We start from the raw sequence: 16,283 nt of genomic DNA on the forward strand, positions 1-16,283 counted from the left end.
ATAATGCTCAGAGCCTCGTGTAAGGAGGAGAAATGCGTACCATTTGATAAAGGTCGGATTGTAGCCTATCGCGATTGCGGCTTATCGTATTGCGACATTGCTGCTCGCATTGTCCGAGATCCAATGACTGTTAGCAGAATATCGAATCGGTGGTTTCAGGAGGGTAATACGGAACGCTGTGCTGGATCCCAACGGCCTCGTATCACTACCAGTCGAGATGACAGGCATCTTATCCGCATGGCTGTAACGTATCTCAGCCACGTCTCGATCCCTGAGTCAACAGATGGGGACGTTTGCAAGACAACAACCATCTGCACGAACAGTTCGACAACGTTTGCAGCAGCGTGGACTATCAACTCGGAGACCATGGCTGCGGTTAACCTTGACGCTGCATCATGGACAGGAGCGCCTGCGATGGTGTACTCAACAACGAACCTGGGTGCACGAATGGCCAAACGCCATTTTTTGCGGATGAATCCAGGTTCTGTTTACAGCATCATGATGTTCGCATCCGTGTTTGGCGACATCGCGGTGAACGCACATTGGAAGCTTGTATTCGTCATCGCCATACTGACGTATCACCCAGCGTGATGGTATGGGGTGCCATTGATTACACGTGTCGGTCACCTCTTGTTCGCATTGACGGCTCTTTGAACAATGGGTGTTACATTTCAGATGTGTTACGACCCGTGGCTCTACCCTTCATTCGATCCCTGCAAAACCCTACATTTCAGCAGCATATTGCACGACCGCATGTTGCAGGTCCTGCGCTGGCCTTTCTGGATACAGAAAATGCTCGACTGCTGCCCTGACCAGCACATTCTCCAGATCTCTCACCAATTGAAAACGTCTGGTCAATGGTGGCCGAGGAACTGGCTCCTCACAATACGCCAGTCACTACTCTTGATGAACTGTGGTATCGTGTTGAAGCTGCCTGTACAATCCATCCAAGCTCTGTTGGACGCAATGCCCAGTCGTATGAAGGCCGTTATTACGGCCAGAGGTGGTTGTTCTGGGTACTGATTTCTCAGGATCTATGCACCCAAATTGCGTGAAAATGTAATCATTTCAGTTCCAGCATAATATATTTGTCCTATGGATACCCGTTTAACATCTGCATTTCTTCTTAGTGTAGCAATTTTAATGACCAGTAGTGTAAATACATATCCAGGCGACACTGGCTTCTCAACTAGTAATAAAAAAAATTCAAATCCTTAAAAAGCGGACCCCTGCTAGGTGGTATACACTATAGGGAAACGAAATATAATCAGATTACTTCCATTACGATCGTGGGTACACTCAGCGACTCTGATATGATTTATAAAGAATAGAGCATAACAATCAGTCATCCTTTTTTTGCAGGTTCTTTATTCGACAAATCCAGTTTTCGGCTAGTGCCTAGCCATTATGCACTGTTTTCTAGTCTCAATCCACAATAATGATTAGCACAACAGGTTAGCCATAGCTATGCTCTATCTCTCCTAGGCTCGGAAAAAAGTACTTTGGAGGGTGAAATTTAAGACACAGGAGTAACTCTTCGTACGAGGAGAAGGATGTAGTTGCAACCTTATTATTGGCCGAGGGAAAGGGCGGATTATCGCACTTGGATTACAACGCCTTACCTTTGACCGTTTTGGTGAACTTATTGTTATATATCATAAGTATCGAATCATACTATTATGTAGCACATTTGCTGAAACAAAGTCTGATCAACACGTAAAGCTAACAGTTCGTTCAAACTTCCGCAACTGTATAAAAACAACTGATATTAAACAAATAGTGATTGGGTCCACATGGACCTACACAAAAACGGAATTAGCGACCAGTCGTTGCGTAAATTTCATTAAAAGTGTATAACGTGCGGTTGCCATGTAATGACGTAATTTGGTCGGACTATGAATGTTCATTGACGTAAGATGTCATTCGTGCTATTGAAAGGATCTTGTGTTACATAGAACCGCAATAGTGACATATTCGGAACTTATATACAATTCTTTTCGTACTTTTGGTGGGACAGAAACAACTCTGTGACGCTGTAGCCATGTTGATGGCAAAAGATTTGTGGTAAGGTCTTATGGAACCAAACTGCTGAAGTCATCGTTCCCTAAGCTTACACACTGTTCAATCTAACTTTAACTTACGCTAAGGACTACACACTCACACCCATGCCCTAGGGAGGACTCGAATCCCTGACAGGGGGATCCACGCGGACCGTGCAGAGCGCCTTAGACCGCATGGCTACCCGGCGTGGCATGTAGATGGATTACAACACCATATCAAACAGTGTTACAGTTGAGACGACAATGTGCGTTCATTTGATTGATGTGGAGTTTATTGCGCACGCCACTTGTCTCCTCTTGTCTCGCTCACAAATTAACTTCCTTTTTTACTTTACATAATAACATGACAGTTTCCTTCAAATGCTACATTGACTTGTGTGCTATAGTACGTATCTTGTAGTACTCGGTTTTTGTATGCGATTTCATTTCATTATTTTACTAACATACGAAGCGAATTCGGAACGTAATGGCGGTTCGATAACAGAAAATTGAAGCTTATTTAGAGAAAGACGTTATTCGCAGTTTTATTTATCTGTTAACATACTTCACATTTCCACGTAATAGCCTTTCACTTCCAAAAAGGAAAGAAACACAATTACCAATAAAACGGCTAAAACCGAATAAAAAATGATTCTGAAATTCGAAGACGTGTCTTTCCTGCCACCCATCAAGGTTATTCATCTATCAATGTTTGCATTGTGTGCAGTAAATGTTCGATGGTTAACTAATCTAAAGAATACACAAATAAGCTTGCTGAATATACACAGAAGAGCCAAAGAAAGAGCCTAATATCATGTAGGGCCTCCGCGAGCACGCAGAAGTGCCGCAACACTATGTGGCATGGATTTGAATAATGTCTGAAGCAGTGCTGAAGGGAAATGACACCATGAATCCTGCAGGGCTGTTCTTAAATCCGTAAGAGTCTGAGGAAGTGAAGATCTCTTCTGAACAGCACGTTACAAGGCACGTTGCAGATGTGCCTAATATTCATGAGTGGGGAGTTTGATGGTCATCGAAAGTATTTAAACTCAGAAGAGTGTTCCTGGAGCCTTTCTGTAGCAGTTCTGGACGAATGTGGTGTCGCATTGTCCTGCTGGAATTGCCCAAGTCCGTCGGAATACGCAATGAACATGAATAGCTGCAAGTAATCATACAGGATGCTTAAGTACGTGTCACCTGTCAGAGTCGTATCTAGACGTGTCTCGCGTCTGATATCACTCTAACTGCACGCTCCCCACACCATTACAGAGCCTCAATCAGCTTGAACAGTTCCCTCCTGATATGCATGGTCTATAGCTTCATGAGGTTGTTTCCTTCGGCTCCGAAAGCCCATACTGATAATGTTTCGCTGAATGGTTCTCACGCTGACACTTGCTGATGGCTCAGCATTGAAATCTGCAGCAGTTTACGGAAGAGTTGCACTTCTGTCAGGTTGAACGATTCTCTCTAGTCGTCGTCGGTTCCGTTCTTGCAGGATCTTTTTCCGACCGCAACGATGTCAGAGATTTGATGTTTTAGCGGATTCCTGATTTTCACAGTATACTCGTGAAGCGGTCGTACGGGAAAATCCCCGGATCACTGCCTCGGTGATTCTGTCTCCCATCGCTCGTGCTCCGACTATAACACCACGTTCAACCTCACTTAGATCTTGATAACCTCCATTGTGGCAGCAGTAACCGATCTAACAGTTGCGCCAGACTCTTGTCTTATATAGGCGTTGCCGACCGCAGCGCCGGATTATATATCTCTGTATTTGAATGTCCGTGCCTATATTGGTTTCTTTGGCGCTTCAGTGTACAATTACGAGTAACAGGCAATTATTATGACTATCACATAAATGAGCTCTTATTTGGCAAAAAGCTTAACATTTTTTTGAAACAGTACATATTAACACAGTTTATGTGTTTATGTCAGAGACAGCAAAGGACTTGGAAGAGCAGTTGAACGGAATGGGCAGTGTCCTGAAAGGAGGATATAAGATGAACATTAACAAAAGCAAAGCGAGGATTATGGAATGTAGTCGAATTAAGTCGGGTGATGCGGAGGAAATTTCATTAGGAAATGAAACAGTTAAAATTGGAAAGGAGTTTTGCTATTTGGGGAGCAAAATAACTGATGATGGTTGAAGTAGAGAAGATATAAAATGTAGACTGACAATGGCAAGGAAAGCGTTTCTGAAGAATAGAAATTTGTTAACATCGAGTATAGCCGGGCGCTGTGGTCTCGAGGTTCTAGGCGCGCAGTCCGGAACCATGCGACTGCTACGGCCGCAGGTTCCAATCCTGCCTCGGGCATGGATGTGTGTGATGTCCTTAGGTTAGTTAGGTTTAAGTAGTTCTAAGTTCTAGGGGACTAATAACCACAGCAGTTGAGTCCCATAGTGCTCAGAGCCATTTTGAACATCGAGTATAGATTTAAGTGTCAGGAAGTAGTTTCTGAAAGTATTTGTATGGAGTGTAGCCATGTATGGAAGTGAAACGTGGACGATAAATAGTTTACACAAGAACAGATTAGAAGCTTTTGAAATACGGTGCTACAGAAGAATGCTGAAGATTAGATTGGTAGATCACGTAACTAACGAGGAGGTATTGAATAGAATTGGGGAGAAGTGGAGTTTGTAGCACAACTTGACAAGAAGAAGGGGCCGGTTGGTAGGACATGTTCTGAGGCATCAAGGGATCTCAAATTTAGCATTGGAGGGCAGCATAGAGGGTAAAAATCGTAGAGGGAGACCAAGAGATGAATACACTAAGCAGATTCAAAAGGATGTAGGTTGCAGTAGGTAGTGGGAGGTGAAGGAGCTTGCACAGGATAGAGTAGCATGGAGAGCTGCATCAAACCAGTCTCAGGACTGAAAACCACAACCACAACAACAACATGTTAACACTTGCTTACAGAGTCATATTCCACAAAACAGAAGGTGCTGTGTTGTTTGTTCCTCGATTATTCGTTATCAGAGTGCTAATGTGTGGTTTGTTTGAATGATGTGACAAAAACGCAGAGGACAGGAGTAGATGCTTCAAATGGCTCTGAGCAGTATGGGAGTTAACTTCTGAGGTCATCAGTCCCCTAGAACTTAGAACTACTTAAACCTAACTAACCTAAAGACATCACACACATCCATGCCCGAGGCAGGATTCGAACCTGCGGCCGTAGCGGTCGCGCGGCTCCAGACTGTAGCGCCTAGAACCGCTCGGCCACTTCGGCCACAGGAGCAGATCCACACTTGACAAGGTCAACACGCGGACGCGTTACATCATTTTCGGTGTATCCGCTCAGCAGTTGGCCCTCCAGAAACGGACACTGTGATCACGTTGTTCAGAGCTTTGCGAGGTTTTTCGTATATAATGCGCCGCATATTCGAACTACTACAGCAATGCATAAAGTCGTTGTTTACCATTCTTACCGAAAAACTCGAAAAGTGCTTGACTGGTTTGCTTCGGATTTTTACACGGTACTCTAATGAACCTTCGGACAGACGTAGGCTGTATATAAACTATAAATACATGTGTAACGTATAAGTAGAAAACGTTGTTACCAAAAATTGCGAAAATTTTTTGTCCATATTACTTCAAATTTTTACATGATACTCTAATGAACTTTCGGACGGATAGAGGCTATATATAATTTAAATATTCATTTATAAAGTGGAAACGTTGTTACCCCAAAATCTCGAAATTTTCTTGACTGATTTATTCTTTTAAACGGCAGTGTTTTTTCTTAAAACCGTCTCTAAAAAACAAAATGGAGTGCTGCAAAAATGTGCAGTTTCAGTTTCTTTTTTCTCGCGGACAGTTTCAACTACGATAGTGGGCAGGTAAACCACTAGGCAAACTTTTTTCTCCCATGTATACTTTTTCTCCTTATATTTATTTTCAAACAAAAATTCTGCAGATAACAGTGTGATGTTTTGTTTTATTCCTCGCCATCGTTTTTACAGAATACAGGAAAGCTGTGTTTAGGGCTTATGGTTAGAATACTACTACGGAATTTGAATCGTCCGAAAGTTAGTAATCCTATCCATTCACATATTAAAACATTGCGAAATACCGTCACTGAAGGTGCATGCTTCTCATATACATTATCTGGAGAGGTGTTCGCATACCCGTAGTACGCCGGTGGTGTCAGCTGTTTTACCCGTTCTCTTTAAGCAACTTCAGTATGCAGTCAAGGTTTCGTTTGCAATAACAATAAACAAGGCTCAACGTCAGAGAGGGGTAAGCGGACAGGCGGGGGAGGGGGGGGGGGGGGAAGTGAATATAGAGAAGGTGGAGAAGGAGATGGACAGAGAGAGGGGGAAAGGAGGAGGAGGAGATGGTAGAAACGAGGGGAAAGAGAGAAGAGAGGGGGGTTAGGAGCTTAGGATGTATATCCAATTCCCAAGCATCTTTAGCAGTTGCGGCGCTTTAACAGGTTTGCTAGTTCCATACAATTTCATGGGTGCTTTACGACGACATTGGACTCAAAATACATTTCCATTGATGGAAAATATGTAGGCTTGTAAAGTAGCTTATTTGTTTCTCTGTGAACTACTGCTAAATGTTTCTTTTATTACCATCAAGACAGTAAAAAAGCATTGACATAGTCTCATGGTTTGCAGTTTGCTGTATCCTTGATCTCTGCAAAGATGCGAAGAAAATGTCTCAATCTCATCTGCCACAAGGCCAGGAAGAAAGGGCATATGACGGTAAGTACGACGGTTGTTTGCAATAAATGTTTTTTAACTATGATCGAGGCGTCACACTAAGATATGTGGAGCTTTTTTTATGACTGACACAGTCTGACCATTTGTATAAAAGTTTTATTCTTATTGCGTTTTTGCACAACTGATCCTATAATGAAATTTTTCATTGGTCCATGCATATTAAAAATTTGCAGTATTTTGTTTGAGTAGAATTATAATATTAAACGTATTTGCACGAAACTGTACTAGTGTTACCGAGAGGATCAATTATAGTTTCTTAACTTTACCTTCAAGAGTTTTACAGTAAAACATTAACAACAAAATATTCTGTGTTCGCTTATACTACCGAAGATAATGATAACTTTGAAAGGCTAAACCGAAACATTTGAACAAATATATGTCGTTTACTATCTGAGACGGGTGGTTTTCTAAATGTAGTGCATGAAAGATAACGCTAAAATCACCATTGAAGGCGTAAATGAAGTGTTTTATGCCCTGTGCGAAGTCATAAGGATCAAATATACCTATAGCAAAAGCAAGACGGGGATCTGTAGATCACTTATACTGCAGTTTTAACATATGCGGTGCGAAGGATACTCGAGAGGAAGATAGCAAATTATTTGGTGTAATGAGGGGCCACGCCACTAAGGGATGGCGCATGCTCAAGAATTAGTTAAAGAACCTAACATTATAGTAAAGCTAAATGCTAGAACATTAAGTGGATTGATAATGTAATTAGATTACACGTATACGCAATCACGAATATTGCGGTAAAATAATCCTAAGAATGAGGAAAATGAGGATAGCTCATTTTATAATAATGTCGACAAGAATGTAAGATTTTTGAGAATTAACAATTGGAGAGACAATCGGAATGAGAGACAAGTCTATCTCAACATTGTCGCGCCAACTTCTAACTATGTAAAGCTATGTAAAGCTTATAAGTACATCATAATAATAATATAAAGCTAACAGTAATAGTAATACCAAAATGTTTGACTGTCCTGTAACAATGAAACGTGCGTGGCCACATTCAATCACATATTCAGATACGACAAGAATAACAGCTTCAATATCACTAAAGTCAGACCTGAAAATATGCATTACCTTTGACACCTGATGAAGCCCATTGTTACCTCATATACAATCCGATTCCTAAGTATCGAAGAAGAAACCCAACTGACCATGAATACCCGTCGGTTGTCTAGAAATTCCTACTGCTTTAGTACGGTTCTAAGAATCAGTGTTGAAGCGCACAGTCCTGAACTTAATCAATACGATTAGTCTGTCGATGACATTCGCTGTAATTACCGCAGTGGGAACTCTTTTTAACTTATCCACGCGACTCGTAGACCGAGAGTCTGGAAAAACTTACCTTAGAAGTAGTATGCTCAAGAGATAGGAGGTGTAGGAGGATATGACTTGTAATTTATTGTGACATTAGGTACGAAGCAGGGGAAGAAAATGGTTCAAATGGCTCTGGGCACTATGGGACTTTACTGCTGAGGTCATCAGTCCCCTAGAACTTAACTACTTAAACCTAACTAACCTAAGGACATTCCACACATCCATTCCCAAGGCAGGATTCGAACCTGCGACCGTAGCGGTCGCGCATTTCCAGACTGAAGCGCCTAGAAACGCTCGACCACACCGGCCAGCGCAGGAAAGAGAGGAATATTGTACTACAGCTATGAAACGTGAGACTTAGGGAAAGCAGGAAAAGATGTGGACTGGGCCTAATCAGTTACCGTTGGTTGTACAGTAAACATATACACTTAAGGAAATAATATTTATTAAAACAATTATTTTTTTAAAAAAGTTGACTGCAACACAAACTATACCAACGGCTGAAGGCTTTATTAAGAGATAATCCAAAATTATTTGTCGGCTGAAGGCCACAAGCAATAGGAATAATTTAAACAAATATTATTTTTAAACAATAACACAATCAGTCCAAATAAAACTGGAGTGATCCACTGACAGTGCTCCAAGAATCGACCTGAGAAAAGTCCCTACAGCTGCGTAAGCTGTGAGACAGGCAGCCAAGAGCTATGATCACCTAATAGGATGGCAACTCAAACTAGGGACCGTTTAAACGTCGATCAATCCTCTTAGCAAATCCATCTAAAGTGTGATAACCAGTACAACGATGGAATAATTCAAGTGTGGGCAAAGTGACACACAGCACTGCCTCTTCAGAATCCACTGTTTAAAACACCGAAAGGCACAATTAACCACTACAAGCAAGGTAGACAAAAGAAACCACAATACACACCCCAGTCAAGGAGGCTGCCGAACTACATGTCATGCCGGACAGCATCGGCAAAACGAAGAAAAGTACACTGCCGCAAAATACGCTAACTTCCAAGGCAGGTAACTGCGGCGTTAGCTGCCACTAGGCAGTAAAATACCTCTGGTTGCACCTCACCAAATAAGAAAACAAAATTCAAAAACTAATAATAGGCAGTAGAAGACGGCTTATAGATTCCGCCAACTCGACACGCTCTACATCTACATCTACATTTGTACTCTGCAAGCCACCCAACGGTGTGTGGCGGAGGGCACTTTACGTGCCACTGTCTTTACCTCTCTTTTCTGTTCCAGTAGCGTATGGTTCGCGGGAAGAACGACTGCCGGAAAGCCTCCGTGCGCGCTCGAATCTCTCTAGTTTTACATTCGTGATCTCCTCGGGAGGTATAAGTAGGGGGAAGCAATATATTCGATACCTCATCCAGACACGCACCCTCTCGAAACCTGGCGAGCAAACTACACCGCGATGCAGAGCGCCTCTCTTGCAGAGTCTGCCACTTGAGTTTGCTAAACATCTCCGTAATCCTATCACGGTTACCAAATAACCCTGTGACGAAACGCGCCGCTCTTCTTTGGATCTTCTCTATCTCTTCCGTCAACCCGATCTGGTACCGATCCCACACTGATGAGCAATACTCAAGTATAGGTCGAACGAGTGTTTTGTAAGCCACCTCCTTTGTTGATGGACTACATTTTCTAAGGACTCTCCCAATGAATCTCAACCTGGTACCCGCCTTACCAACAATTAATTTTATATGATCATTCCACTTTAAATCGTTCCACACGCATACTCCCAGATATTTTACAGATGTAACTGCTACCAGTGTTTGTTCCGCTATCATATAATCATACAATAAAGGATCCTTCTTTCTATGTATTCGCAATACATTACATTTGTCTATGCTAAGGGTCAGTTGCCACTCCCTGCACCAAGTGCCTATCCGCTGCAGATCCTCCTGCATTTCGCTACAATTTTCTAATGCTGCAACTTCTCTGTATACTACAGCATCATCCGCGAAAAGCCGCATGGAACTTCTGGTACTATCTACTTGGTCATTCATATATATTGTGAAAAGCAATGGTCCCATAACACTCCCCTGCGGCACGTCAGAGGTTACTTTAACGCCTGTAGACGTCTCTCCATTGATAACAACATGCTGTGTTCTGTTTGCTAAAAACTTACCAACAATTAATTTTATATGGTCATTCCACTTCAAATCGTTCCGCACGCATACTCCCAGATATTTTACAGATGTAACTGCTACCAGTGTTTGTTCCGCTATCCAGCCACACAGCTGGTCTAATATTCCGTAGGCTCTTACTTTATCAGGCGACAGTGCGGAACTGTATCGAACGCCTTCCGGAAGTCAAGGAAAATAGCATCTACCTGGGAGCCTGTATCTAATATTTTCTGGGTCTCATGAACAAATAAATCGAGTTGGGTCTCACACGATCGCTGCTTCCGGAATCCATGTTGATTCCTACAGAGTAGATTCTGGATTTCCAAAAACGACATGATACGCGAGCAAAAAACATTTTCTAAAATTCTGCAACAGATCGACGTCAGAGATATACAGTCCTGGAAATGGAAAACAGAACACATTGACACCGGTGTGTCAGACCCACCATACTTGCTCCGGACACTGCGAAAGGGCTGTACAAGCAATGATCACACGCACGGCACAGCGGACACACCAGGAACCGCGGTGTTGGCCGTCGAATGGCGCTAGCTGCGCAGCATTTGTGCACCGCCGCCGTCTGTGTCAGCCAGTTTGCCGTGGCATATGGAGCTCCATCGCAGTCTTTAACACTGGTAGCATGCCGCGACAGCGTGGACGTGAACCGTATGTGCAGTTGACGGACTTTGAGCGAGGGCGTATAGTGGGCATGCGGGAGGCCGGGTGGACGTACCGCCGAATTGCTCAACACGTGGGGCGTGAGGTCTCCACAGTACATCGATGTTGTCGCCAGTGATCGGCGGAAGGTGCACGTGCCCGTCGACCTGGGACCGGACCGCAGCGACGCACGGATGCACGCCAAGACCGTAGGATCCTACGCAGTGCCGCAGGGGACCGCACCGCCACTTCCCAGCAAATTAGGGACACTGTTGCTCCTGAGGTATCGGCGAGGACCATTCGCAACCGCCTTCATGAAGCTGGGCTACGGTCCCGCACACCGTTCGGCCGTCTTCCGCTCACGCCCCAACACGTGCAGCCCGCCTCCAGTGGTGTCGTGACAGGCGTGAATGGAGGGACGAATGGAGACGTGTCGTCTTCAGCGATGAGAGTCGCTTCTGCCTTGGTGCCAATGATGGTCGTATGCGTGTTTGGCGCCGTGCAGGTGAGCGCCACAATCAGGACTGCATACGACCGAGGCACACAGGGCCAACACCCGGCATCATGGTGTGGGGAGCGATCTCCTACACTGGCCGTACACCTCTGGTGATCGCCGAGGGGACACTGAATAGTGCACGGTAGATCCAAACCGTCATCGAACCCATCGTTCTACCATTCCTAGACCGGCAAGGGAACTTGCTGTTCCAACAGGACAATGCACGTCCGCATGTATCCCGTGCCACCCAACGTGCTCTAGAAGGTGTAAGTCAACTACCCTGGCTAGCAAGATCTCCGGATCTGTCCCCCATTGAGCATGTTTGGGACTGGATGAAGCGTCGTCTCACGCGGTCTGCACGTCCAGCACGAACGCTGGTCCAACTGAGGCGCCAGGTGGAAATGGCATAGCAAGCCGTTCCACAGGACTACATCCAGCATCTCTACGATCGTCTCCATGGGAGAATAGCAGCCTGCATTGCTGCGAAAGGTGGATATACACTGTACTAGTGCCAAGATTGTGCATGCTCTGTTGCCTGTGTCTATGTGCCTGTGGTTCTGTCAGTGTGATCATGTGATGTATCTGACCCCAGGAATGTGTCAATAAAGTTTCCCCTTTCTGGGACAATGAATTCACGGTGTTCTTATTTCAATTTCCAGGAGTGTAGGTCTCTCCACTTGCTGCTGTTCGTCTCACGGCGACCCTACGAGCAGCAACGCACGAACAAATGGTGTGATCACAAAACAGTGGAGGTTTCACTACTGGAGTAATGTTCACTCAACTCAACGTGCTGGGTCCTGTGGACAATGAGGTTGTGGCCCTCGTAACTACAGCCCTTCGATCCGGCAATGCCTGCGTGCCGCCAGGGGTCCCGGCAGGTCGCCACACTGCAGGACTTCCCTCCACCTCCGTCCCAACCGAACTCCCGACAGACGCGAACCATAAAACTTTACACGTCCTTCAATAGACAGTACCACAGTACTAGATATCGATCCACGCATGCAAACCAGCGGCCCCTGATTCACGGGAATTTCGTGATCTGTGACTATGTGACTGGTGCCACGTACCTCCGGAGACGTACCGAGCAGTGGCTAAGCAGAATCGCTGCTGTATTGCGTCCGAAATGCGGCCCAACGTGCTATCATGCAGATACTTATAATGTTCTGGCACATCGATGTACATTCAAATACATAACCAGGTGTCATTTAAACAACATCTGAACAATACGTAGTACTGATAACCCGTTCAAACTACTGCAAATTGGGGGGAAAACTAATATGAATCAAACATCAGACAACCTGGAAATCAAGTTAGGATTCAGAATCTCTTCATGGGCCTTGTTGTGTACATAGTTCCGCGTAGTCAGCGCGTACACAACTTTCTCACTAGAGCGCGCCCCGCTAAGCACAACAGCGCAGGCGCAGCACTCGTTCATCTCCGCTCTACGAGATGGCGCAGCCATAAAGACGGACCTAATTCTGCTTCCGCCGATCCGCGTATTAATATGTAACGCAGCCAATGAGATCGCTGCTAACGTAGAACCTTTTCTCCTCGCGGATCACACTCGTGCAGTGATACATGAACGCGTGAGGTATTATAACGAGTGTAAAGACCTCCGATTAGTCAGTCTACATTAGTCTGCATTAGTCTACATTTGTCTGTAACAGTCTATAGTCAAGTTTCAGTCTGCGCCTAGTAAGATTACCCTATTGCTGTACATAGCCATGAAGAAAAATTAATCAGAGATATGTGAGAATAAGATTAACGTACCAAGACGAAAGGAACTTCCGATTGTCAATTGTAAATAGCATCTAGAACCAAGTTAAGTAATGTTTATGCTTTTTATTATTTTAATAAATGTGTGTGAAAATTAATCAAGTTCTGTTTAAAGTTGGTCACCGTCAATCTGCTACTCTAAGCGTGCAAGTGGCATTTCTATCGTCTGACCTAACGGCAGAAGATAAACACGCCACGATAAGACCACGATACATATTGCTGACACTCGCATAGAGCGACAAGTCAAATAATCTGATGGTGTGTGAGCCGAAGGTCTTACAGTACGCACACCACAGGCCTACACACGAAATGATCTATTGATCAACGCCAACATATTAGGTTGGTGAGTAACTTCGTAGCGTTCTTGTTTTGCATGTTGGTATTCCTTTCTTTTGTAATTCACTGTTGCTATTTGAGTTTATATATTGCCGTGTAGTCATTTGAAGATAGTGAGTGGAGCTGAGGTTGCTAGAAAATGGAGCGTCAAGAGGAGAAATCGGAACATTCTCAACATGTAATTTTCACTCTGTAGCGGAGTATGCTCTGTTACGAAACTTCCTGCCAGATTAAAACCGTGTACCGGACTGAGATCCGAACTCGGGGCCTTTGCCATTCGCACACAAGCGCTCTGCTAAGTAAGTTATCCAAGCACTACTGACAACACTTCCTGTGTTCGAGTCTCTGTCGGACACACAGTTTTAGTCTGTCAGGAAGTTCCATATCGGAGCACGCTCGGCTGCAGATTGAAAATTCCCTTCTCGAAACATCCCCCAGGCTATTGCCAAGTCATGCCCGCAGTATCCGTTCTTTCACGAGCACTAGTCCTGCAAGACCACGAATTCGAGATCCGGATCGGCACGCAGTTGTAGCCTGCCAGGAATTTTCATTCCCGACATACTCTTCTGTTTGAGCTCAATAGAGGAGTGACAGCAGAGGCAGCCACAAACATTCGAGCCATGTAGGGCAATAACACCATTGAATAGAGCACGTTCTCGTTTTAAGGAGGATTGTTTTGACATTAACAACTCATCTCTTTCAAGAAGATGCTTCAAATGGCTCTGAGCACTACGGGACTTAACTTCGGAGGTCATCAGTCCTCTAGAACTTAGAACTAATTAAACCTAACTAACCTAAGGACATCATACACATCCATGCCCGAGACAGAATTCGAACCTGCGATCGCGCGGTTCCAGACTGAACCGCCTAGAACCGCTTGGTCCCGCGGCCGGCTTTTTCAATGAGAACTTAGGTCTTTGATGAAGGTAGTTTAAAGGCATTAATCCACAATTATTCACGTCAGTGAACTCGAGAACAGCCAAATGTGATACACTGCGATCATTCCGACATCGTGCGACATTTGTATGCAATGAGAAAGGTTCATAAATCGGTTGTATGGATACCACACGGTCTAAGCCAAAATTAGAAAATCAGTGAGTTGCCGTAAGTGCGACTCTTCTTGGGCGACATCAGTTGGTTCAAATGGTTCTGAGCACTATTGAACTTAACATCTGAGGCCACCAGACCCCTAGAACTTAGAACTACTTCAACCTAACTAACCTTAGGACATCACATACATCCATGCCCGAGGCAGGATTCGAACCTGCGACCGTAGCGAACGCGCGGCTCCAGACTGAAGCGCCACGAACCGCTTTCCACAACGGCCGGCTCTTTCAAGAAGAACTTCGGTCTTTGACGAAGATAGTTCAATGTCATGAGTCCACAATGATTCACGTCAGTGAACTCGAGAACAGTCAAATGTGATACCCTGCGATCATCCCGACATCAAAAAAATAGGTTCAAATGGCTCTGAGCACTATGGGACTTAACAGCTATGGTCATCAGACCCTTGAACTTAGAACTACTTAAACCTAACTAAGGACATCACACAACACCCAGTCATCACGACGCAGAGAAAATCCCTGACCCCGCCGGGAATCGAACCCAGGAACCCGGGCGCGGGAAGCTATAACGTTACCGCACGACCACGAGCTGCGGACATCCCGACATCGTGTTACATTTGTATGCAGTGAGGAAGGTTTACAAAGAGGGCGTATGGCTACCACACGGTCTAAGCCAAAATCAGAAAATCATGGGGTTGCCATAAGTGCGTCTCTTCTTGGGCGACATCAATTGGTTCAAATGGCTCTGAGCACTATGGGACTTAACTTCTGTGGTCATCAGACCTTAGAACTATTCAAACCTAACTAACCTAAGGATATGACATACATCCATGCCCGAGGCAGGATTCGAACCTGTGAACGTAGCAGTCGCGTGGTTCCAGACTGAAGCGCCTAGAACCGCTCGGCCACCGACAGCATTTGGCTTATGAACAACAGCGACTACGCTAACATAAGGAAAAGAAAGGAATGGTGGAGCCCAAACGAAGAAGCAATCCAACAAAAAAAGACCAAATATCCACAAAGAATAATGTTATGCGTCTGTTGGAGCAGCGACGTTGTGGTGCGAGACAAATTGCTTCCCCGAGGTGTAAACATCGCTGCTGACCTTTATTGTCAACAAATAAGAAGACAAGAACAACGACCAGAAAGACTGTGTGAAGTGATGCTACTCCACGGTAGCGCATTCTGCTAGACTGACAAAAAACACTACACAGAAATTGGGTCGGTAGTAGTTGCTGTTCACTTCATCTTGCTCCCTCAGATTTTAATCTTTCCCTCTCTCATTGAACAACCTTCAAGGAAAATGCGCTCCTGACATGGCTCGAAGCGTCCATCGCCTCAAAGCCACGTGATTTCTACAGTCGCTGCATCGAAAAGTTATCCTAGCGTTGGCAGATAGTTGTATATAGTGAAGGAGAATAAATCATTGATGATGTTATGTGTATCCGTTGCATTTATTAAAATTACGGAGAAATGCTACGAACTTCTGCACCAGCCTGGTATATTTCACTACAAAAGTGCATAACATGTGGAACTTTCCAAACCACAATATCCATGTCAGAAACTTGACCAGCTTTCGAATGTAATTTCTCCTGATAACCACCAAAAGAGATCAGCACGCACACTACCACTACTACAACTCACCCCACAAAAAAAGGAATAACCTTTCAGTTTGGTTCTTTCAATTTGACATCTGTCATTAATTTTCCTACTCGGGCAGTA

General features: G+C 44.5%; 1 protein-coding gene across 1 annotated transcript in view; it reads left to right on the forward strand.

The window, feature by feature from the left end:
• LOC126291468 (uncharacterized) overlaps positions 1–16,283 on the forward strand; it is a 107,503-nt gene that overhangs the window by 76,965 nt on the left and 14,255 nt on the right. The window contains exon 6 of the mRNA XM_049984979.1: positions 6,661–6,747. Within this exon, the coding sequence (XP_049840936.1) occupies positions 6,661–6,747 (87 nt within the window). The remainder of the gene's footprint in view (positions 1–6,660; positions 6,748–16,283) is intronic.

The sequence above is a fragment of the Schistocerca gregaria genome, chromosome 9 (assembly GCF_023897955.1).
Source record: "Schistocerca gregaria isolate iqSchGreg1 chromosome 9, iqSchGreg1.2, whole genome shotgun sequence".
Taxonomy (NCBI): Eukaryota; Metazoa; Arthropoda; class Insecta; order Orthoptera; family Acrididae; genus Schistocerca; species Schistocerca gregaria.